Source organism: Mytilus edulis, chromosome 7, assembly GCF_963676685.1.
Source record: "Mytilus edulis chromosome 7, xbMytEdul2.2, whole genome shotgun sequence".
In the NCBI taxonomy this organism is placed as follows: Eukaryota; Metazoa; Mollusca; class Bivalvia; order Mytilida; family Mytilidae; genus Mytilus; species Mytilus edulis.
In genome coordinates, this window is record NC_092350.1 from 73,790,449 (window position 1) to 73,816,294 (window position 25,846).

Here is a 25,846-nt window from a genome sequence, read left to right on the forward strand (position 1 = left end):
AATTAATTATTGAATAGTTGAATGGACTGGTGCGACCCTTTAGTCCCTAATTATAGATATACATTATACCTCATTCAAAAGCTTATGAAGAAATGAACAAAAGATATATAGACGATATGTTCAGCAACGCATATTAGTGGAGTAAGAAGGAATTTAAAAACATCGAAATACGGCTTGAACATTAATAATAATAATAATAATAATAATAATAATAATAATAATAATAATAATAATAATAATAATAATAATAATAATAATAATAATAATAATAATAATAATAATAATAATAATAATAATAATAATAATAATAATAATAATAATAATATCTTTATTTAGAGAGAGTAACTCATTTGGATTACACCAATTTTCAATAAGGCTCTCTTAATACAATAATAATTACATAACAAATAAACAATGCATCAATAAAAATGGTAAATAAAGATTATGTACAATTTAAAATACAATAAACAATTATGATATGGCATTACAGTAAAAATATGATGGTAATGTTAAAAGTACATAGATTTGTATATATGTTTAAATTCTGATACTGTATTTGATTTTTTTTATTGAATTAGGAAGAGCATTCCACACTTTTGGTCCATTGTACGAGAAACTAGACTTATACAACTCTGTATTTAGTTTTGGAATAATAAAATTATCTGAGGATGAAAATCTCGTATTATTTTTTTGGTTTGCAGAAGCTGATACAATAAGACTGGACATATATTCTGGAGCTAAGCCATGTTTTGCCTTATACATTAGTAATGATTTGTGATAAAGTATTCTTTGTGTGATTGGCACAATGTTACATTCGTGAAATAATTCTCTTGAAGGTTTGGTGTAATCATGTTCGTCTAAAATTATTCTTGCTGCCCTTTTTTGCAGTTTTAGTAAACTATCTAATAGAAAGTTATTACAGGTTCCCCATATTGAACAACAATAATCTAAGTGAGGTAAAACGTAAGCGTTATAGTACATTTGTCTAGCTTTATGATTTAAATATTTCTTTATCCTTTTTAGTAAAGCTAAAGAAGAGTTAACTTTTTTGATTATATAATCGATATGAGATGACCAAGATAGAGATGCATCAATAAAAACACCTAGAACTTTTTCACAGGTACTTTCTATAATTTGTTGTCCATTTAAAGCAATATTGATGTTTTCATTTGATGTAACGGAAAGCTTTTGTTTAGATCCAATGCATATAGCTTTCGTTTTAGATACATTTACAGCCATTTTATTGTCATCACACCAGCGAAAAATATCTTGTTAAACCGTATTAAGTTTTTGACTGATGCAACTTTTCTTTTGTCCAATGACATTAAGAAATAGCTTATTTTGAATAGCATTATGAACTGATGCAAGCCGTTAATCCCTAATCAAGGCAAAATTAATACAACAAATTCAAGCTTATTGAAAGAGGAATAAATTGAGTATTAATGATATATGCCGTAATGACCATTAGAGTGGTTAGGAAGGATCTAATGTCCAAAATACGCGTGAAAATTTAGAAATAGCCAATCTTGAATTATGAAATGGATATTTTGAATAATGGAATTGACTGGTGCGATCCTTTAGTCCCTAATCATAGATATACATTATACTTCATTCGAAAGCTTATTAAGAGATGAACAAAAGGTATATAGTCGATATGTTCAGCAACGCATATTAGAGGAGTAACGAAGGAATTAGATATCGAAATACGCTTGAACATTGAGAAATAGCTTATTTTGAACAACGGAATGGACTGTTACAAGCCGTTAGCCCTTATCAAGGCAAAATTAATAAACCAAATTAAAGATTATTGATAGAGGAATACATTTAATTTAAACAATATGTGCCATAATAACCAGTAGAGGGGTTACGGAGGACCTTATTTCCAAAATACGCGTGAAAATTAAGAAATAGCCAATTTTGAATAACGAAATTGATATTTTGAATAGTGGAATGGACTGGTGCGACCCTTAAGTCCCTTACTATGGATATACATTATACTACATTCAAAAGCTTATGAAGAGATAAACAAAAGGTATATAATCGATATGTTCAGCAACGCATATTAGATGAGTAACAAAGGAACTAAACATCGAAATTCGCTTGAACATTAAGAAATAGCTTATTTTGAATAACGGAATGGACTGCTGCAAGCCGTTAGCCCCTTATTTATGCAAAATTAATAACCAAATTAAAGCTTATTGATAAAGGAAAAAATTGAGTATTATTGATATGTGCCGTAATGACCATTAAAGTGGTGAGGAAGGACCTAATGTCCAAAATACGCATGATAGAGGAATAAACGGAGTATAAACGATATGTGCGACAATGACCATAAAGAAAATCAAGAAATAGCCAATTATGTATATGAAATGGATATTGATTTATAGCATGGACTGCTGCCACTATTTAGCCTCTAATTATAGATATGCCTTATAGCTCATTCGCAAGCTTATTAAGAGAGGGAAAAAAATATAAAGTCGATATGTTCTGCAACACATATTAGAGGAATAACGAAGGATCTTAACATCGAAATTCGCTTGAACATTAAGAAATAGCTTATTTTGAATAATGAAATGGACTGCTGCAAGCCCTCAGTCTTTATTAAGGCAACATGTATAGAGGAATAGAGTGACTTTAAATATATGTTCAGCAATGCATATTAGAGGAGTAACGAAGGAATTAATCATCGAAATACCCTTGAACATTAAGAAATAGCTTATTTTGAATAACGGAATGGACAGAAAACCTGTCAGATAGAAAGATAGCTGTTTCGTCGATGTATTTCCACACCACCTATTATTCAGATTTTTAAAAGATATAAATATGCTAAAAGGGCATGTGTGTCAGAAGTCACCTTAAAACAAATGTCTTAATATTAAAAGAAATAAGAAATGCATCTATTTGCTTTAATTATATTATAATTGTGCAAATCAGAAGATCTTTCTATCATGTCTATATAGCATGTTTTTGAATGATATTTCCCAGTTCAAAGTGTTTTATTAAAACCATAATTATATTTAACACCGAAACAAAATTTTAATTCCAAATTAATACTCGGATACAAACACTTTGGTTTGTTTTGAGACTAAGAAATGAGCGGGAAATGTAACTGTAAGCTATACATTATAAATCATCATGTGTTAACCCAACTAACATGTTTATTTAGATAGTGTCGAAAAATGTTGCGACAGAAGCGGGAAATATAACTGTAAGCAATTATACATAACATGCTGATTACGCATTTCTCACGGATATTTGATACAGGGAAGGTCGTTGTTTTATCATCTCAACCACAAGTACACATTCCATCGTCTAGTTTCCGCTGCAATTTATAATTAATCGACAGTGCTCGACATCATTCTTAAGTATTTTACGTCACCGATAAAGGATTAGATATAAAAAAAAAAATCAAAAAATTATTAAATAAATATGATACTTTAAATCTTTTTCATTAATGATATGATACTTTAAGTCTTTTTTCTAACTATTTTAACACATCGACCATCTTTTCATTTTTAAAAGAAACCATGTATATTGAAAAAAAGAATATGTTAGTTTGTTCCAGGGTGTTTATATCCTTCGATTTGGAAAACAAATGTTTGTTCCAAGCAAATATAACTATGCCCCCTTGAAAAGATGAATATTGGGGCTAAAAAATATTTAGTTTTTTATTTAGAAATTTTTTTTTATTATTTCATGATTCAAAATAAGCTATTTTATAATTTTCACCCGTATTTTGATTTTTAGGTACTTCATAACTCCTCTAATATGCGTTGCGGAACATATTTACTATATACCTTTTGTTCATCTTTTAATAGGCTTTCGAATGAGGTAAAATGTATATTTGTATTTAGGGGCTGAAGTGTTGCAGCAATCCAATCCATTATTCAAATTATCCATTCAATTGTTCAAAATTGGCTATTTCTTAATTTTCACGCGTATTTTGGCATTTTGGTCCTATGTAACCGTGTGGGTTTTCTATCAATAGCTTTCACATGGAGTTTTTAAAGTTTTCCTAATTTAGGAACTGAGTCATTGCCTCTAAATAAAGTTGTTATTACTGACCAGTCACAGCAGTTCATTCTTTTATTAAAAAGAACTATGTCTTAATGTTTATATAAAAAAAGATGTGGTATGATTTCCAATGAGATAACGGTCCATAAGAGATTTAAATGACACAGAATACGCATTATGTATATTTCGACATGTTAGATCCTTCGTTTCTCCTCTAATATGCGTTGCGGAACATACTAACTACATATATTTTGTTCTTCTATTGATAGGCTTTCGAATGAGGTATCATGTAAATATGTAATTATGGGTTGAAGGGTCACAGCAATCCATTGCATCATTCAAAATTGGCTATTTCTTAATCTTCACGGTTATTTTAATTTGTGCTCCGTAATCTCGAGCTCCCTAATGGTCATTGCGGCACATATTATTTATAACCTAAACCATTTTGTTTCTCGGTCAATGGACTTTCAAATGGTTATAACGTTTTCCTTAATTAGGGGCTGACGTTCTCAGCAGTCCATTTCATTATTTAAAATAAGCTACATTTTTATTTCTTAATATTTACATGTACATTGTATTTCGATTTTTAGATCCTTCGTTACTCTCCGCGTTGCGTAGTATATACGATTTGTTCCTCTATGATTAAGCTTTCGAATGAGCTTGAAGGTATTTCTGTAATTATAAGGCTGAAGGGTCACAGCAGTTCATGTCATTATTTCAAAATATTCATTCCGTTATTCAAAATTGGCAATTTCTTTCTTTTCACGCATTTAAGTCATCCATTACCTCTCTGTCATTGAGGGACATATTATTTATACATTTTATTTCTCTATCAATTAGCTTTCACATGGTGTATAAAGTTTTCCTTCATAAGGGGCTTACGGGTCGCATCAGTCCATTCCATTATTCAGAGTAAGCTATTAATAAAGCCATAATGTTCACCCGTATTTCGATTTTTAGGTCCTTCATTACTCCTCTGATATACGCTACATTTGGTGACCTTCGGCTGTTGTGTTTTCTATGGTCGGGTTGTTTGACACATTCCCAATTTTATTGCAGATCATATTGACAAAATATCTTTTGTTCCTCTTGTAATAGGCTTTCAAATGAGATATAAAGTCATATGTAATTAGGGCTGAAGGTTCACATCAGTCCATTACATTATTAAAAATATCCATTCCAGTTTTCAAAATTGTTTATTTCTTAATTTTCACGCGTATTTTTGTATTTAGCTCCTCCGTTACACATCTAATTGTCATTGGGGCACATATTAGCTATAAACATTTTGTTCCTCTATTTATAACCTGGCAAATGGTGTATAAAGTTTCCCTTAAGTAGGAGCTTACGGGTTGCAGGAGTTAATTTCATGATTGAAAAAAAGCTATTTTATAATGTTCACCCGTATTTCGATTTTTAGGTACTTCATTTCTCCTCCAATATGCGTTGCGGAACATATTAACTATATACCTTTTGTTCCTCTATAATTAAGCTTTCGAATGAGGTTAAGGGTATTTCTGTAATTAGGGGCTGAAGGGTAACAGTAGCTCATGTCATTATTTCAAAATATTCATTCCATTATTCAAAATTGGCAATTTCTTTCTTTTCACTCATTTAAGTCCTCCGTTACCTCTCTTATGGTCATTGAATGACGTATTACTAATACATTTTGTTTCTCTATCAATAAGCTTTCACGTAGTGTATAAAGTTTTCTTTTATAAGGGGCTGACAAGTCGCATCAGTCCATTCCATTATTCAGAGTAAGCTATTAATAAAACCATATAATGTTCACCCGTATTTCGATTTTTTAGGTCCTTCATTACTCCTCTGATATACGCTACATTGAAAACCTGTTGGTGACCTTCGGCTGTTGTGTTTTCTATGGTCGGGTTGTTTGACACATTCCCCATTTCCATTCTCAATTTTATTACAGATCATATTGACTAAATATATGTTGTTCCTCTTGTAGTAGGCTTTAATGAGATTTTAAAGTCATATGGAGTTAGGTCTGACGGTTCACATCAGTCCATTACAGTATTAAAAATATCCATTTCAATTTTTCAAAATTGTCTATTACTTAATATTTAGGTCCTCCATAACCCTTTTAATTGTCATTAGGGCAGTCCCCGCACATATATATTATCTATAAACATTTTGTTCCTCTATTTATAACCTTGCAAATGGTGTATAAAGTTTTCCTTAATTATAGGGGCTTATGGGTTGCAGAAGTTCATTTCATGATTTAAAATAAGCTATTTTATAATGTTCACCCGTATTTCGATTTTTTAAAGGTAGTTCTTTACTCCTCCAATATGCGTTGCGGAACATATTAACTATATACCTTCTGTTACTCTTTTAATAGGCTTTCGAATGAGGTAAAATGTTTATTTGTAATTAGGATCTGAACTATCGAAGCAATCCATTCCATTATTAAAAATTGGCTTTTTTTATTTTCACGCGTATTTTGGCATTTTGGTCCCCTGTAACCCTATTAAAACGTCATTGTGGTTTCTCTATCAATAAACTGTCTCATTGTCTATAAAGTTTTCCCTAATTAGGGCATGAGTTACTGCCTCTGAATAACGATACTATTACTGACGAGTCGTAGCAGTTCATTATATTATTAAAAAAGCTATTTCATAATGTTTATGTATATTTTGACATTAAGATCCTTTGTTACTCCTGTAATATGCGTTGCGGAACATATTAACTACATACATTTTGTTCCGCTATTAATAGGCTTTCTAATGAGGTATTATGTATATCTGTAATTAGGGGTTGAAGGGTCACAGTAATCCATTCCATGCGTACATGTTATATCTAAAATAAGCTACAGTTGTATTTTTTAATGCTCGCATGTATTTCGATTTTTTGTCTTTCGTTACTCCCCCGCATTACATTTTAACTATACAGTTTTTGTTCCTCTATAATTAAGCTTTCGAATGAGGTTAAAGGTATTTCTTAAATTAGGGGCTGAAGGGTGGCAACAGATCATGACATTATTCATCCATGCTTTCATTCAAAATTCTTTCTTTTCACGCGTATTTTTGTCAATTAGATCCTCCGTAACCCTTCTAATGGTCATTGCGACAGCAATGAACTTTCAAATGGTCTCAACGTTTTCCTGAATTAAGGGATGAAATGTCGCAGCAGTTCATTCCATCATTTAAGAGAATTTAATCTATTACTTAATGTTAATGCGTATTTCGATATGAAGGTATCGTTACTCCTCTAATATGCGTTGTGGAACACAGTAACTATGTACCTTTTTTCCTCAATTAATAAACTTTTGAATAAGATATATATAAAGTATATCTGTAATTAGGGACTGAAGTGTCGTTGCAGTCCATTCCATTACTTAAAATATCCATTCCATTATAATCAAAATTGGCCATTTCTTCCTTGTCTTGCGTGTTTTTTCCGTAACCCATGTAGCAATCATTGTGACACAATCGACATGTTTTATAATCAGTGGATAAATAACAGCAAATGTCAAGTGAAAATACATATTTAAAAATAACCTTAATCTTATATATGTCTTGGTTTTCAGGTCGTCCATACATTTAACCTTCACTTTTTATCTTGAAAACAGAAATACAAACTATATCATTATTCATTATACATCCCTTAACATTGAATTTTGACTACTGACAAATTAATAATGGACATACATCAGTGCAATGCTTTCTGGTCTTAAATTGTCTGATCTAGCCAAAAAATCCTTGCTAAAAATTCTGCATGACCTCCTACGGCACCTATAAGTAGTTAAAGATTTGATTTTACTAAACAAATTAATTTAATTTATGACCTGCATGCACGTATCGCTTAGAAAACGGCCATATACCATAAAGTCAATATTAATCATCGATGTAATTTGCTCTATGGGATGTTTGAAATTTCAACGGAGGCAATTTTTTGGCATGACAAGCCTCTTAGCGATAAAAGAATATTTTGAAAGAACTTAGCATTTTGCTACCTTTTATTCTTCAGTTCGTTTTTAAAACCTCTTTGTTTCTCCAATTTGAAAAATAGAAAATAAAATTATATATCAAACGAAAACTGAATAAAGTGAGAAACAAGTTTCTTTCATTAGTGAAAAATACTGCTTCATTACTTATTTCAGAGTTTGAACACTTGGTGCTTAGTTTCACTTCATTCGTAGTTGACAAAGATGGACAGATTCCATGTCGAAGGTCAGTGTCTCTCTCCGGGCGTCCAAGTTTTTCTCTACATGCCATGAAATAGCGAATAATGATAAAAGTGGCGTTAAAGACCAACAATGAACACACCAATTATTAGATATCCTTCGCGTTTCACAAACAGATCATAGTTTTGTTAAACATAAATATTATTATTTGAAATTGAATTTGACAATAGAAATTTCCTCAAATCGTTTAATGGTGAATCCGGATAACACTGTAATATGTGCCGCTGGATATAAACGGGCTCAAACTTTAATAATTTTCAACAACTAGTGGAATAGATATTTTTAAAGCAAAACTATCTTAATGTTTTGTCAGCTACCTTTAGGAAAGCAATAAGTAATGAGAAGATATATAAGATTTCCAAGGATAAGGTTACATTTCTTACTCAAAGTCGACACCTAATAATGTAGAATATCTATTTCCAATAGAAAAGAGTAATTCTGAGAATAAATAAAGCAATCGCTATTCAAAAGGAGCATTCGCTAACTGAGACGACATGTTTGGAGGGTTGAGATCTCGAAAAACATGTTAAACCCCGCCGCAATTTGCCCCTGTCCCAAGTCAGGGGTCTCTGGCCTCTATGAGTCTTTTATTCTTAGTTTCTTGTGTATAATTCGGAGTTTAGTATGACGTCCATTATCACTGAACTATATATAATATACATTTTGTTAAGGGACCGGCTAAAGGACACCTCCGTGTGTGGAAGTTTCTCGATACATTGAAGACCCATTGGTGGCCTTCGGCTGTTGTCTGCTCTATGGTCGGGTTGTTGTCGCTTTGACACATTCTCCATTTCCATTCTCAATTTTATGTCTTTGACTAGCAATACTTTGAACCACTGACAACGGTCTCTTTAACGATCCCATGCTCAAAAATGACAAAACTAAAGAACAAAGTATATTGTCCCTGCTAGCCTGAATAGTGTAGGTTTCAGCTCGAGAGTTCCCACTAAAGGCATTTGTTTTTTTAGATAAAAAGATTTGTGATACCCAGTCTACAAAATCAAACAAAAGTTCAAAATCTGACTCTCGTCTGTACTAATTGTTTCATTGGCAATTATACTACATTTTCTCATTATTATGTTGCTGCATAAATGTCTTTAAGGATGAAACTTCTGTTGGTGGTTACGGTTCGGAGATGGGCTATTCTGCCCTTGTCAGATTTCTCATACAAGTGTTTATATATTAGTATTCTAGTTAGAAGAAAAGAGCTTGCAGTTATCCGCTATCTCAAGAAGTTACACATTTGCATTAAATAACATGCGATGAAATAAACACTTGAAATTAGTGAAATTCTAAAGATGTCGTAGACATGTTGATTTATTAATCAGTCTGGGAATTCATGGCAAGCCATAACTCTACAATGTTATGGTAACCCATAACCTTTCAATTTTTTGAGATACCTCTACATTATCCTCTTTCATTTTAGTATGGTTACGTTCTCATTATCACTTTCGGTATATTCCGGATCGCTAATCGTTCCCTCACCGATGTCGGTATTTTGTTAACAATTCACATCCGGGTCACTGTGTAAAAATGGACGAACAACAACCATCGACATCGCATTCAAGGGGTATGTAAATTAGCCGACTACGGCAATATTATATGTTACACCTGAATGAACCTGCATGTAGTGGTACCTAAATGATTAATTTACATTTTACAATACTCAAACACGCAATTACGCTTTTATTTAAACAAATTACGCTTTTCCAAACTCGTCCAAAACATGGAATATACACGTACGTTATGGTTAACCCTAACTTTATTCACCTGAATGGTTACGGTTTACCATAACTAAAGAAAGGTTACGGATATCCGTAACTTAAATGGGGAGCAGTTGTTTATTTTATTAAACAAGCTGAACGGATAATTGATATCGAGGTAAAATGAAAAAAGGGGGGTTGTAAACATGTAAATATACACGAAATAAAGCGCATGTTAAATATGCATGGTATTTAGAAGAGTAAATTTTCAAAGAAATATTGGAGAGCAGTTTAAAAAATATTATATTTACACAAGGATTTTTATAGTTGGTTTACATCAACATGATCAACAATGTATAAGCAGCAGTATTTCTGGCCTGTTAAAGTTTTATACTATATTTGTGAAGTCATACATGTATCTTACATGTTTTGAAAAAAAAACATAAAATGTTGATCAACCTTACCAACATTCAGACACACAATTATAGCGCTTTTATTTAAAGAATTTACTCTTTTCCAAACTCACTCAAAAAATAAAATATTCATAAGAGTTGTGGTTAATGTAATAATTCAGAATATTCATTTGTTTAAAATTGTTCCACTTCCAATGCTTCGAAACAGAAACAGTATTACAAGCTGTCAGTCTGTCTGTCCATCCTGTCTCGTTTGAACTTATATAAGGTGCACTCTATAATGTGTGAAGCATGCATATTACAAGTTAACCTTGTATGAAATATTATGCATCATGAGAAATACAATGCATGCATGTCAACTTCATGACATAGTTTGCCTATATGCTGCCTGTATACATAGCTATTCATGACAGTTGTCAATTACAGATCGTTGAATTTGCAAAATGTACATGTACGTAGTATTCATTTATCCATTAGCACTTAAATATTGATAAAAGGCCTAAATTAAAATATTGTTTGTTTCCCTAATCCAGACCGACCCTACACAAATGGTACTACTCATGAAATTTTATTGTCAAAACTAAGTCAAATATTATTTTATTCGTTTTGGATTTTAAGGCTTTCCAGATCGTCCGATTAAGTTCAAGCTTTTTGGAAAATAAAATTATTTACCTACCTACCTATCCACACCTGGCTTGGCAAGGTTGGGATTGGGGAAACAAACAATCTATTAATTTAGGCCAAACCAAGTCAATTGAGCTTTGAGGAAATCTCACAATGGTAAAAAACAAAAGCACCAATTTCACAGCTGCATAATATCTTTTTAATTATTCAGTTCATTTTTATTACATACTAGTTTATTGTACATGTTGTAGCTTTGAAACAAACATACATATGAAAATAAATAGATATAAAGTTATTGTGCACGAGATAAAATCACATACAATACATAGAAAAATAAATACAAATTACAAATGAAAAGGGCTTTTTTACCTGTTCTTCATCTTGACAGTTTTCAGAAGGTCTTTTACAAAGAAAAATCATTCATATATGTAGCCTACAACACGACCAAGACAGCCCCTAGCATATGATTGTTTAATTTTAAGTTCACCATGCTTTAAAAGTTTTTCTTAATAACATAAAAAGAGTCACATTTCTCTGCATTATGCATATTTACAAGTTATTAGTACATGTACATGCATGAATTATGCACTCATATAATTTGTCCCTACCTATGACCTATAACTTTATAGTCACATGTCTTAAATTTTCAGAAGACTTTCCAACAACTGATAAGCATCACATGGAAAAGTTAAATGAAATTTGTCGAATATGTGGTAAAGTGATGAAAAAGCCAATTCAAAAGATAAAGTTTGCTGATGAGTTTAAAGGACTTTTTGAAATTGACGTGAAAAAAGAAGACCCACAAATTTTTCCAGCATATATGTGTGCTATGCATGGTGCTATGTTTTACCGTTTTAGGACTGCATTGCGAAACAATGCACCGTATTCTACTGATTTTCTTCCTCCTACTTTTGAAATGCATTCAGACCATTGTCAAGTTTGCAAAAAAACAAGTGTCTTGGATAAAGATGTTACAGAAAGGTCGCGCTGGAACCCTCCTGGAAGAGGAAAACGTTGTGCAACATATATACAACCAAACAATTTAGATACGAATGAGATATAACGAGTCCAGAACCAATCCTATATATACCAATACATATTCTTAGTATTTGACTTTATTTCATAATCTATTTTGTTCAATTCAATATTTTATCATAAATATTTGTTGTTTTTTAAGGTGTTTCGGTTAAGGTTTAACTACCAAGGCTTTTCCTCATCAGGTATCCCAAGCCTCTAACTAATAAAATAATCAGTTTCAAAGTAAAGTTCAAAGCATCCATACGCATAGAATTTAAAAATTCTGCATACCGGGATACGACACCTGGTAACTTTGTATTGATGTATTGTATTCTAAATTAAATCAGTTTATGATTTGATATAACTATTGTCTTTTATGTTGTGATTTATCCTATAACTTGGTTTATCCTATAACTTGGAGGATGTAAGTAGATCCTTCAAGTTTTTGTTTCTTTTATATGCTATGATCGGAGGTTTTGGAAACATGGTTTTTGTGATATCATTTTGTTCAATTAGGTGCCAATGTTTTTTAATTGCTTTATTTAGTCCATTGAAGGAAGGATTAAATTTGGTGGCTAAAACTAATGGAGGCATTGCTCTTGTGTTTTTAAGCTTGTACCTTAGACAATCTTTTCTTTCCTTATGAAGTGCATTTGTTATAATGGGGTTGATATCTTTTTCCGAGTATCCCCTTTGGAGAAGTTTTGTTTTAAAAGTTTCAATTTCTTTTAGTGTATCTTTTTTGTTATTTGATGATCTCATAAAACGCAATATTTCCGCAGTAATAAATCCATTGAACACCGATGATGGGTGAGCTGACGTTCGTTCAAGATACTGAAAGTTATCAGTAGGTTTACGGTATAGTTTTACGTCTAATATATTATGATTAAGGAATCTGTTTCCTTTAAAAATTGTGACGTCAAGGAATTGAATGCTAGATTGTGATATTTCATGCGTAAATTTTATCAACGGGTGTATATTATTAGCAATGTTAAATAATTCAGTAAGATTATCTTGACTAGAATTAAAAAGAATGAATCCATCATCTCTGTATATAGATAACAGTGCTAAGTTATCTTTAAAAGGAAATATATCAAGAATATTCGTTATAATCTCGAACATTCTTAAATCAGCCAGGGATGGGCTCATTGGGGCTCCCATTGGGATTCCACATGTCTGTCTGAATATCAAGTTATTAAATTCAAATTCATTATTGCATAGAATGAATTGAAGTATTCGTAAGAAGTCCTTTTTTGGTGGTAGAGGTATTTCATGTTTATTACGACATATTTTGTACCATGCTCTGTCAACTGCTTGCAGTATTTCATCGTGAGTTAAGGAATTGTACATACTAGTAATATCAAAAGTGCACATAATTATGTCATCCGGTGCCCTTATTTGTTCTATTTTGTTGATAAATGAGGTCGTGTCTTGTGTATAAGTCCATAATTGGCTAACTACCGGTTTTAGGAAGTGGTCTATAAATTGACCAATTTTTTCAATTGGACTATTGCATAATGATACAATTGGTCTCCCAGGAATATCTATATTTTTAAGGAAATCTTTGTTAGTTTTGATTTTTTCTCTATCTTCATGGTTAATTTTGTGAATTTTTGGCAACATATAGAGTCGTCCCACTCGTATATTGGCATTATTGGCTAGGTATTTATATGTTATATCGTCGATATATTCTTTCTTGTGTAGTTGTTTGATCATTTTTTGAATAGTTTCGGATATTTTGTTCGTATTAAATTCATGAATTTGCTCATAGCATATACTGTTGTTCAGGAAATTCAGTGTTTGTTTAATATATAGATTTTTAAATGAGATATAACGAGTCCAGAACCAATCCTATATATACCAATACATATTCTTAGTATTTGACTTTATTTCATAATCTATTTTGTTCAATTCAATATTTTATCATAAATATTTGTTGTTTTTTAAGGTGTTTCGGTTAAGGTTTAACTACCAAGGCTTTTCCTCATCAGGTATCCCAAGCCTCTAACTAATAAAATAATCAGTTTCAAAGTAAAGTTCAAAGCATCCATACGCATAGAATTTAAAAATTCTGCATACCGGGATACGACACCTGGTAACTTTGTATTGATGTATTGTATTCTAAATTAAATCAGTTTATGATTTGATATAACTATTGTCTTTTATGTTGTGATTTATCCTATAACTTGGTTTATCCTATAACTTGGAGGATGTAAGTAGATCCTTCAAGTTTTTGTTTCTTTTATATGCTATGATCGGAGGTTTTGGAAACATGGTTTTTGTGATATCATTTTGTTCAATTAGGTGCCAATGTTTTTTAATTGCTTTATTTAGTCCATTGAAGGAAGGATTAAATTTGGTGGCTAAAACTAATGGAGGCATTGCTCTTGTGTTTTTAAGCTTGTACCTTAGACAATCTTTTCTTTCCTTATGAAGACATATTGTTTTACTGCCAAACACCTCTTATCATTAATATTATTTAAATATCATGATAATTGTGTCCATAAAGTAATTATCAAATCAATTTAATTAAAACACATGTTTTGTGTGTCCAAGCTTTGTTTACAAGTATCTGAAACCAATTACTGTCCGTTTTCCTCGTGGTGTGTCTTATCAAAATGCAGCTTGAACAGTTTGTAAGCTCTGAAGTCTCAATGACTGATGTATTATAACCAGAACAAAAAGTAAAACAAAGAGCTCTGAGTTTCTGTGTGATAGAATACATTATAATTTGAATTCAAAGTGGTTCATTTGCACTCATACCACGGATACATCTACTTGTAAATATAAAAATGATCTGTATTTTAAAAATTGTAGGTGCAGATCTGTTTGACATGAGAGATATAGGAGAAGAGGAAAACGAGTTGGATTCTGACAGAGGTAGCTATTTCTTAAAGACATATTTTTAAAAATAGGGAAGATTACATTTCAAAATGATTGTTTACATTTTTTTTTCAAATAAATATATACATTTCGATGAACATGATGAATGAAACAAACGATTTCTATTAATCCTCATCTTTATGATCATTAAATCTCTGATTATAAAACATTTGCACATGTTCAAGACTGTTCATAGCTTTATAGGAAATAACATCAATTGACATGATTGATCGTTTTAACCTTATTTACATAATACATTTATTTATTTGTAGATTCAGAGGAGAGTATGGTTTACATTGCTACTCCATGTACACCTCAATCCAGCAAAGCCCCATCACCCAGAAAAAGAAAGAGGGGACAGTATTTAAGAAAAGAAAGCGGGACAAGTTCACAGAAGGAAAAAAGGGAAGCCAACAGAATTAAAGGGATTCACCACAGGAGGAGGAATGCAATATATAAAGAATTGCTTCATTTAAAAATGGACACCCAGTGGGAGGGGATAGTAATTCTAAGGTCCAAAGATAAAACAAAAATAGTTTGTGGGGGAACAGATACAGAGCTCGAAGAACGGTTTTTCCAGCAGGAAGTTCTTGTTGACAATTTGGACAAAATCAAAAAAAAAGATATGCACAAAATTGACATGTCTAGTGTTATGCTCAAACTGTCTTCAGTTGGTAAAAGGATGGAATCAGTTCTTGAATCTCCTGATCCATCGCCATCAAAGGTTCCAGAGATTGCAAGGGATATGCTACCAGGGCCATCCCAAAAAAAAGATCTGGAATCCATTCCATTGAAAAAATCTGATGGTGTCAGTGATTACCAGTCGATTTTGACTGGTTTCACTAAGAAGAAGAGCAACATATGCCTCTTCAAATCTGATAAAGGAGGAGAAGCTTCCGAGGAACAGTCAGGAAAAGGAAAAGGCAAAGGAAAGGGAAAAGGAAAGGGCAAAAAATCAAAGAAGGACTAAGTAACTTCTTTTAAATATCAATTGGTAACATCCGGTGCTAGTTCTTTGATTTAGGTTCCCTGGATTTCATTCACAAAAATGGGGGGATACTAAGTTTTTTAGACTTTACCTCAAAAATGTTTTAGGAATATTCATACAATCTCCTTTTTGATTTTAAATAAAAATCCATGTTGTTATTACAATTTAGAACTTTTAAGTGTTAACCAAAATATTCACATAGTGTTATTCACTTTAGAATGCCTAAAATTATTTCCATTTAAACTTAAAAAATGTAAAATCATGTTTATATTCCGATTTTGTCGTTGTTGTTTTTTTCTCATATGTTGTTTCAGAGTACAGGTTATACCATTCTGAAATAAGACAATTTTGTTAATACTTGTTTTGGGCAATAACTCTAGTATGTCTTTACTTTTCAGTTCTTTTGCCAGCTTCATTCTGTTGAGCATTTTATTATATTTTGACTCTAGATTCATTTCTCAGGAGCCACTTTTGATTCATATACTACCTTCATTTAAACAGTCTTATTGCTGTAGTAAATAAGCAGTTTGAATAAAATTGCAGGCGTATTGTGTCTATAGTAAGTCTTTTAAACATTGTAAATATGAAATATGCAGCATGTCTTTGTTTTTGTATTTTTGTTATGATCAGATATGTTTCATGGTTTAAAATATAGACAGAATAATTCCAAGACTTGGTTTCAAGGCAATATTGATTAATCTCTGTAATTTTGTATTGAACAATGTTGAATACTGTCAGTATAATATAAGGTTGTGTTGAATATGCTAGTCATTTTTTTAGTATTTACAAAGTCATGTTTTATCACGTCATTATACTTCAAAAAGTAAGACCATTTGTAAAAGGTTTTTTTTTTTATTTTTGTTATGATTATATAGGTTTTTTAGGTGAAACTATATGTAAAGTACATGTAAAATACAAATACATTAATACATGTATTTGCAGAATGTTATAGGCAATGATAGTAACAGTCTGACACTCTATTCCAAGGCAATATTGAATTTTTTATTTTATTTTTTATGAATATACAATATTTTTGTTATGAAATTTCAATTTTCTCAAACATTTACAAAGTTTTGTTTAAATGTGTCATCATGATTCACCCAATAATGCTCTTTGTAACCACATACATGTTTTTGCCAAATTTAAAAGGCAGTTTTGATATTATGTTCATCTTTTTCAATTTGTTATAAATATACCTCATTGTCTATATTTTTTATAAACATTTACAAAGTTATGTTTTTTAACTTGTTATTTTTATGTACGGGTATATCAATCATTGTTAATTACCATAATTATTGTTAAAACTTTTGAATACATGATATTTTTAATAAATTCATACTGATCAACATTTATGCATATAGTCTTTGTTGTAAGTCTTCATGAGTCACACATTCTTCAATAATGTGCATGGCATGTTCAAAATATTCCTTCTTTATCTGAATAACATAGTGGCATTTTAAATCTGCTCCCCCTCCTGGTTGGTCATGTCTTTCGTTGCCTCTTCTGCGTCTAAATTGCTGGTGAGAGAGTGGTCTTGTTGACACAGTTGCTTCCCCAGTGTATCTACATGTTATATTTTCAACATAACCCCTTGTTGTCAACAGATGGAAGGCCTTACACAGATTTGCTGGTACTCTCCCTACTTGTTTACCTGAATAATAATATAAATCAGATATAAATAATATGAATATTTGTTTTACATGAAATTAGAATCATGAATTGTCTATATTCAATTTTCACAAAAGTGATGTTAGTACAATAGCTATTCAAATATGTTAGGAAGCATTAAGTTTAAGAGCTACGTGTCGAAATCATTGTTATGATCATTAGGCATCTATACTGGTCTTTTTAAAACGTTGCACTTCTATGGAAATAAAGATAATGACGAATAATTGTTTAACAACCAGTAGCAGGTCAGGTGCTTATTAAGGATTAGAACATGATAATGAGAAATAAGAAACCCTACTTTTGTACTAGCACTTGGACAGATTTTTAACAGTTTGCAGGAACAAATTATTTTGGATCCAGGCCAACTAGTCTTTGCTTTTACTCATTAAAGCTCAATGTCATGTGCTTGGCCATGTTGGCAGAGAAGCAGCAAATAATTTTCAAGTCTGTGGTTGGTACCTTTGTCTTATGCCACTTGATATTTGATAACATAGATATAGGAAGATGTGGTGTGAGTGCCAATGAGACAACTCTCCATCCAAATAACAATTTAAAAAGTACACCATTATAGGTTAAAGTACGGCCTTCAACACAGAGCCTTGGCTCACACCGAACAACAAGCTATAAAGGGCCCCAATATTACTAGTGTAAAACCATTCAAACGGGAAAACCAACGGTCTAATGCACCCTAACAATTTCACCACAGAGGGTTTTGGCAGTCTTTTGTTGTGTCAAGTCGTTCAAACAAAATAAAATTTTAACCTCACTAAGCAGGAAAACTTTACTCACCTGCTATGTGTCGCACTCTTTGTGGTGGATTACCATCTTTTGTTACAGTATCATGAAGATGCTGAGGGATGTGCTGCAGTGCTGGAACTGACACCTTCATTGCATGAGGATCATATGGATTGTTAACCTCCAATTCAACATTCAATGGAATCTCAACATGTGGCCGCAAACGAAAAACATGATAGCCTTTTATACTCCAATCAAATTTTATAGGTCTAACATTCATATTTTGTCTAACGATTGTGTTGTATTCTGAACTGGATGCCATGATCAAGAAGATACAAAATATAGCATTTTGCTTATGGTATGGACTACCAAAACCTTTTGATGACTTGAGGTTATGGTAAACCCTAACTAGAAAGGTAATGGATGCCCATAACCTTATCAAGAGAAATGAAAAATAATTTCTCCCTCCCTCAAAATGCACAGTTATGGATATCCATAACTATGAAGGTTATGGGTTACCATAACATTGTAGAGTTATGGCTTGCCATGAATTCCCAGACTGTTAATTGATTAGGATAAGATATCTTGGTTTTCAGTTGATTGCATCCGTGTCGTTCTCTCACAAGTACAAATGAAGATCTCGATCATTGTTCTGTTTATTTCTGTGTCATTTTGTCTCTTGTGCATGGAGGGTAATCACACCACCTCGTCGTTTTATGAAGATCTCGATCATTGTTCTGTTTATTTCTGTGTCATTTTGTCTCTTGTGGAGGGTAATCACACCACCTCGTCGTTTTATAAGTACAGAAAATCTTGGAAAGCTCATTTTTAATTGTTTTATTTTTTCTTTAATCGAATATTACAATCGTTACACCATTTTCCAAAGTCATGAATGCTTGGCGCCTTAAACATGATTTTACCCTGTCACATTATGTATATATATCTATATATATATGTGTCTGTTCTTATTTAGGAGCCTGTAAACCAGTGGTTGTCATTTATTGCTGTATATCATATTTGTTTTCCGTTCATTGTTTTAGTACATATGTCATTTTTTTTATTTGTCATTTTGGAGCCTTTTATAGTTGACTGTACGGCATGGGTTTTACTCATTGTTGAAGCCCGTGCGCACGTGGCGACCTAATGTAAATCGGTAAATTTCAGCGTCATTTGGTCTCTTGTAGAGTGTTGTCTCATTGGCAACCATACCATGTATTCATTTTTTTTAAATACCAGTTTATAGGTAGTCAATTGCACCACAATTGCACCAGAAAAAAACTTAATATGGGGAATTCTATATGTGCATGTACCAAGTTAGTAGCCTGTAAAAATCTGTATTCTTGCATTTATTGCTATGTATCATAATATTTTTCCGCTGTTGTTGTACATAAGTTGTTTTATATTTGTCATTTTGCCATTTTGAGGCCTTTCATAGCTTACTATATGTGGTGTGGGTTTTGTTCATTTTTGAAGACCGTACGTTAACTAATAGTTGTATAATTTTTGTGCATTTGTTCTCTGACCATGTGGAGATTTGTCTCATTGGCAATCATACCAAATCTTCCTATATAAATATACTAGTTAAGCATGTTTTGTAAGGGAAACCCCGAACGATTACACGGTTAAATAACTGGTGAAAAACTTCATGGATTGTAGAGTTAAATTATCTCAGTGAAGTTAGATATGTCGATGTTAATCCAATTGCGTACCATATATCATTAATATAAGGGACCTATAATCATGATAATCAAACTTTAAATCGTGCCAGTAACATAGACGAAAAGTTCCAGTCGATGAACAGTCCACTATGCGGACTGTGGCGACTGGGCCATGTACTCTGCGGCATAGAAATGAGATGTTCTAATATTATTTCAACTGCATACCAAATATTATGACTGAGCAGCTTTATATGGGTCCATCTTTGATTAACAGACATTCCATCACAACTTCAACATTGAAAGTATATATAATATATAAGCAAAAGTTTCAAAATCGACCATGCATTCATATAATATTCACGGATATGAGTTTTGCTAATGCTAATACATCTGCAAGTTTTTGTTAATTAGTATCGTCCTGAATTTCATGAAATATTGTCCAGTGGACGTGAAGCAAACAACTTATATCCATACATTGTTTTTGATATTTAGTCTATTATATCATAACGCAAGAAATCAAAACCATCCAATAGTCATTTTTTTCGGTTTAAATCTAAACGTCATTCTTGTGTTGGTAACAGTTTGACATTATTACATTGAAAAAAAAAACCAACAGTTAATATTGTTTTATAAGTCTCACTATAGGTTATTAGAACAAAATGAGTATGGTTAGATTATTAAATGCATGTGTAAACCTAATATTATATGTAAAACTGAAGTTTCTTTTCAATTTCCTTCATTCTTTTTTAATGCATTAAATGTATGTGTATAGATAATTTGTCAAAGTTGTCCCATTCCTAGAACATGTACTATATTTTTCTATCTTTGAGTGGTTATCAGAAAATCCTAAAACCTTAGAACTTGTATCTGCATGCCATAACAGATTAATAGCTTTACTTTGCCTTTTTATAACTGAGAAAAAATCTCAACGGCTTAGATCATGCAGGACTGTATCTTACTGATGTAAAGCTTAAAAAAATACAAATCATAATACTAAATTATATATATATACATCTCTTCGCACCTTTTGATAAAACTGTTGCATATAAATGTTTAACTCAATTGATATGTATTTACTTAGTCGTTGCTAATGATATAAGTGCGAGAACTTTAGACGGTGCATCATTGAACTGAATTGACCTGCGTAGGCGTAGGTAGAATAAAGCTGTCATTTCACTTATCAAGCTTTTAACCACATAACGGTAACCAATTCATCATGCATGCTGATTTTGAGCACGCGTCTAATCGTTACAGTCCCTTTAACAAATACCGCTGTTATAAAAGACCTTTAATAGATAATCAGGAGCGTAGCTTACGTTGAGGCAACCGATGCAACTGCCTCGGTAAAAAACAAATCCTTCACTGTATTTTCTTTTAAATGATTATTGCAGCAAACTGGCTACTAAACAATAATGTAGCAACTTGTTATGTCTTGTTGGCGTGGTTATTGATTCATACCCTTTACGAATTATTCAAGACTTATGGGAACATTTGAATTAACTTTCTCTCCTCTACTTGGAAATACCCTTTACGGTAGTTTTCTGTAATTCAAGTTTGTCAGAGTAAAAGGAAATCGACAACAGATTTATTTTGTCCTACCCCATTGCAAGCGAAAACAGTGAGTAGAATAGATGAGGATGCAACTCACGAGTCACCCGATCAAATCACTTTACCATTGAATTAGGTCAATTAGTTTATTTTGTGTCAGAATAATTTCTAGTATATGAGGGCCTGGGTGAGGTTTTAAGAAAACAGAAAAATCGGTCCTGAAATTAATTTAAATTTGAAAGAATATGGATTTAAAATGGTGCTAACTTATAAAATAAAGGAAAATCAAATTATTGGCGACAATGATTAAAAAATAAATATTTGATAATCCCATTCTAAGCATTCAAACCCTCATTTATAACCGTTGACATGTTCCCCTACGACTATGTTCATTGACTTTGGTACTAAACAAATACATTTATATATATATTATAGTGCACAGAAAATAATTTATATGTTGTGGTTCTCAAGTTTTATTCTCGCTATTTTAAATTCATAGTACGTTTTCACAAGCAGGGAATTTAAAATATTTAAAGGAATCACTAATTCCAGAGAAATATGTCTGTTAGTTAATACATAATGTCAGTTTGTATATATATAAAAAAAATCAACCGAATGCTGTTCATTTATAATGAAGACTTCAGAATAAAGTAAATCTTAGTTATTCCCCGGTTGGCATGTTCATCGTGAATGAAAAAAAAGTTAAAAATCATTCAATATGTAATTTCAAGACCTTCGAAGGAATACACCACCAAAACAAGTGCCGTGCTACACTTTACATATAGCATATGTTTTTCTCCTTGTTTATCCTGAAATTCGTTTGTTCAATCCAGCAGTCATTTTGTGGTGATTATCTATAATTCGTTGATTCGTGACCTACGACCAAACATATTATCATCACTAAACTTATTACAAATAAACCTTAATATTTGCGGTTTTTTTCTGTATTGAACATTTTGTACAGGTTTCTTCTATCCACCGAGCATGGTCATGATATCTTGTGATATGACGTGTGATGTACAGCCAACTATATTAGAGTGTACTACGGCTTGGAAATATATTGGGAGACATTAGGCATTTGAGCTGGCTTTCTGCTGGGAACAGTATGTCAATATACATATATATGTACATATGTTCCTGCTTTTTGTAACTGCTAGCAAGTCAGGAAACTGACTTTTCATTGGTTGTCTAATGTGATACCTTCACCGTCGTATTTTGTTATTTTTATAGCTTTGAGTATAGATAGTAAGGCATATAATAAACATTATTATGATGAAATAACATTGAACAGCAACTGTGCCCCCCCCCCCCCCTGACCCCCTGCCTCGGTATGAACAGAAGGCAAGCTACGCCACTGGATATTTTCAGCTTCCTTTTTTTAATCATTAATTAGAATATTCATTCTTCCGACTTAGGTATCTTGTTATTTAAAAAGATGTCTTTGTTTTAGGTTGAATTTCTGTAATAAATAGGATTTTACCGAAAAGCACTAAACTTAAATATTTTGATATACGTAATTCCAGAAACATCTCTTATTATTTATTATATGGGATGTGATATGACTGTTGTTTCTCTACTATCTATTACTATCTAATATTTGAGACCATTCAGGTAAATGGTATTTTTTTTCAATCAGATTTTCAATCGGTTTTGTCTAAAACTACTACATATAAATTCAACATATTTTTACTTAATATATAACATAAAAGTATAAAAATCAATTTACACTAGTACAAAAACTGTCTGTAATAAAAAAAAAAAAAAAAAAAAAAAAAAAAAAACCCTCTAGATCTAAATAATCGAGGTCCCGAATTTACAGAAATTTAAATCCCGACATCCCGAAATTAGAAAAAATAAATCTTGGATCCCGAAAGGGTCAATCCCGAAATCCCGAGCTTATAAACACCTGATCCCGACGTCCCTAAAAAGTCAAGCCCTCTCCCTCTGCCATGTAATTATCAAAATTTTCCGAGCTTAAAAACACCCGATCCCGACGTCCCTAAAAATTCCTGCCCTCTCCCTCTGCCATGTAATTATCAAAATTTTCGTGTTTATGCTGCACACAGCAGAATTTGTTTTCTTTCTTGATACTCAACCCAAACAACTCAGACTAAATGATCTCATTAAACATATTGCGGATAGCCATTTAATAAAAAATTAGTATAGAAACTAACTAACTAAAGTTTATTCAGTACAAAATCCAGCACAAAAGGATCATCGCTGAAACACTTGAGCACATATAAAAAAAAAAAATTAAGAAAACAAACAAACAAAAATCATGAAACTGTTATTTGAATTATAGAAAAAAGATATCAGTTTCCCTTTGTGATCCTTTATGTATCCAAACCAAAATTGTAAAAAAAAAACAACAGTTCTTTGATTTGCAAAGAACGACAATAAATTCTATGTTATCATTATTTGAACTGATGAAGGTTATACAAAAAAAAAAAAAAAAAAAAAAAAAAGAAACATTTTCTGATTAGCTGAAGGGTGGTTTTCATTCGGCAATCCTTGGTAGAATCCGCTACTCTCCTTCCTAGATGAGGATAAAATCGTCCGAGTTGAGACGAAGACAAGTTTTAGAACTATGTAGATAAGAACATGACAATTGCCATTACATTTACAGTGCGTGCCTAGATCGTAAACGTCGCACAAAGTGCTATAATATATAGATACGATGATGTCTTAAAAACCTTTTTATTAGATTTTATGATGTAAAACGACAAATTCTGTGCGTGGATTAAGTTTTTAGACACTATGAACGTTTTATTCGATTTTGATGAAAACAGAGTCTCTGATGAAAAGACGAAGTGTTTTTAGCTTTTACTGAGAGCCTTAGTCTATACTGAGAGTCTATACTGTGACTGTGTTATAGTAGTCTCAGGTCTATATTGTGAAAGGCGAACTATTTTAGATTTTAATGCTGCAAGCTTGTTATTCTTTTTACCAGTGCGAACGTGAGCGTGAGTGAAGTAATTTATTTTACAACATTTATCTTTAAGAATGAACTATTTTACTATTTTACTACGTAAACATATATAATCCCCCTGTATATATGTCCGGTAACTAGCCTATTAAACGCAACTAAGAATACATACTACAAGCTATACGTGCAACTAGAAAGTGATCCTGTATATATTAGTGGAGGATATAGTGTACATATTATATTCCTACATTCGTGGTGGTGGGTTTTGTTCTACACGCCGTAACGGTGTGGTTGTCCTACAAAGGATGTGAAGATTTAAAAGAAGAAGTTTACCTTATCTCCCTTCCAGAACTATTTATAGGTGGCGCTGTATACAGCATGGATGCTGATTTGTTTTGTGCATACAGAGTATAGTTTCAGTAAATTACATCCACATGGCGCAAAATTATTTAGTAAAGTTGTTTGATTGCCAGAGGGATGTTACATCATATCTCAAAAGGTTAGGACTGAAATGTGGGCAGAGACAGAACAGAACATATTTTGGGCTCTCGGGTCTAAAATTATTTGAATTTTTTTTATTTATGAAATATAGGATTTCTCTATATTTTTCTATAAATGAACTTTATCTTATACTTAATAGAAAAATGAAATAAAAAAATGGGGTCACCGTTCATTTACGCTCACAATCTGCCTTCGAAAGGAGCATACATTTTTGTTAATGTCGTTTTTTTCTGTTGAACTAATAGGAGAAATAGCGGCAATATCGAAATAAGAAAATAACTAAATTACAGAAATCGCTAAAATTTTACAATTATTTAGTCTATGTACAGCTTATTCGAAAACAATAAAAAATATAGGTCACCGATGAGTTAAAAAAGATATTTCAATTTTTATGCCAAAAAATGGCATTTTTGCACCAAAGGGAGATAATTTGAAGCTTTTTCAATGGCATCTACATTTTAAAAGTCTGCTGGGGCCAACACGAATTGATTTTTTGGAATGATTTTTGTACCATATGATAAAGTAACAGCTACTTGGTAATCAATAAAATTTGTAATGAAAAATTAATGTTTAATTTTTTTCTGAAAATCTTATACCCGTGAGCCTCCTTAAGGGCCCACAAGGGGCATACAGAGCATACATGAATAAGGAAAAAGAACATTGATTTGCATAGATACATGGATACAAACAATTTTTTTACATACAGTTACAATACAATTACTAACTCATATTCACAAGATTTTACAGCCGAAGTCTTTAGTCTTTAGTAAGTGTCCCAAATGACACTGTAAACACTTGTGTACGTTTCCTCTTTTGTAGTTTCTTCACATATGTAATGTTCACTCATGTACTTAATTGTAATTGTGGCTGCTGCTTAAAAAATTTTGACTTAATTTTGATATAGATTTATAGTGTTTTTTGCTGTATAGTGTTTTTGAATCTACCAGACTCCGTTAAATAATTT

General features: G+C 31.9%; 3 protein-coding genes across 3 annotated transcripts in view; 1 reads left to right on the forward strand and 2 right to left on the reverse strand.

Moving 5' to 3' along the window:
- Nucleotides 1–25,846, reverse strand: part of LOC139482186 (uncharacterized) — a 259,285-nt gene that overhangs the window by 22,501 nt on the left and 210,938 nt on the right. The window lies entirely within an intron of this gene.
- On the forward strand, nt 14,800–17,055 carry LOC139482176 (uncharacterized). The gene is made up of 2 exons (XM_071265875.1): nt 14,800–14,855; nt 15,131–17,055. Exons 1-2 carry the CDS (start codon nt 14,810–14,812, stop codon nt 15,826–15,828), a joined length of 744 nt encoding a protein of 247 aa, XP_071121976.1. The 5' UTR covers nt 14,800–14,809; the 3' UTR covers nt 15,829–17,055.
- On the reverse strand, nt 17,162–18,814 carry LOC139482177 (uncharacterized). The gene is made up of 2 exons (XM_071265876.1): nt 18,304–18,814; nt 17,162–17,497 (listed from the first exon to the last, which is right to left on the reverse strand). The coding sequence occupies exons 1-2, from the start codon at nt 18,569–18,571 to the stop codon at nt 17,196–17,198; spliced, it is 570 nt and encodes a 189-aa protein (XP_071121977.1). The 5' UTR covers nt 18,572–18,814; the 3' UTR covers nt 17,162–17,195.

Bases quoted from the DNA above. Each gene is read 5' to 3' on its own strand.
- LOC139482176 (XM_071265875.1), top strand. From the start codon at position 14,810: ATGAGAGATATAGGAGAAGAGGAAAACGAGTTGGATTCTGACAGAG. The intron at 14,856-15,130 runs GTAGCTATTTCT...ATTTATTTGTAG, and splicing joins CGAGTTGGATTCTGACAGAG to ATTCAGAGGAGAGTATGGTT.
- LOC139482177 (XM_071265876.1), bottom strand. From the start codon at position 18,571: ATGGCATCCAGTTCAGAATACAACACAATCGTTAGACAAAATATGAAT. The intron at 17,498-18,303 runs GTGAGTAAAGTT...ATTATTATTCAG, and splicing joins AAGAGTGCGACACATAGCAG to GTAAACAAGTAGGGAGAGTA.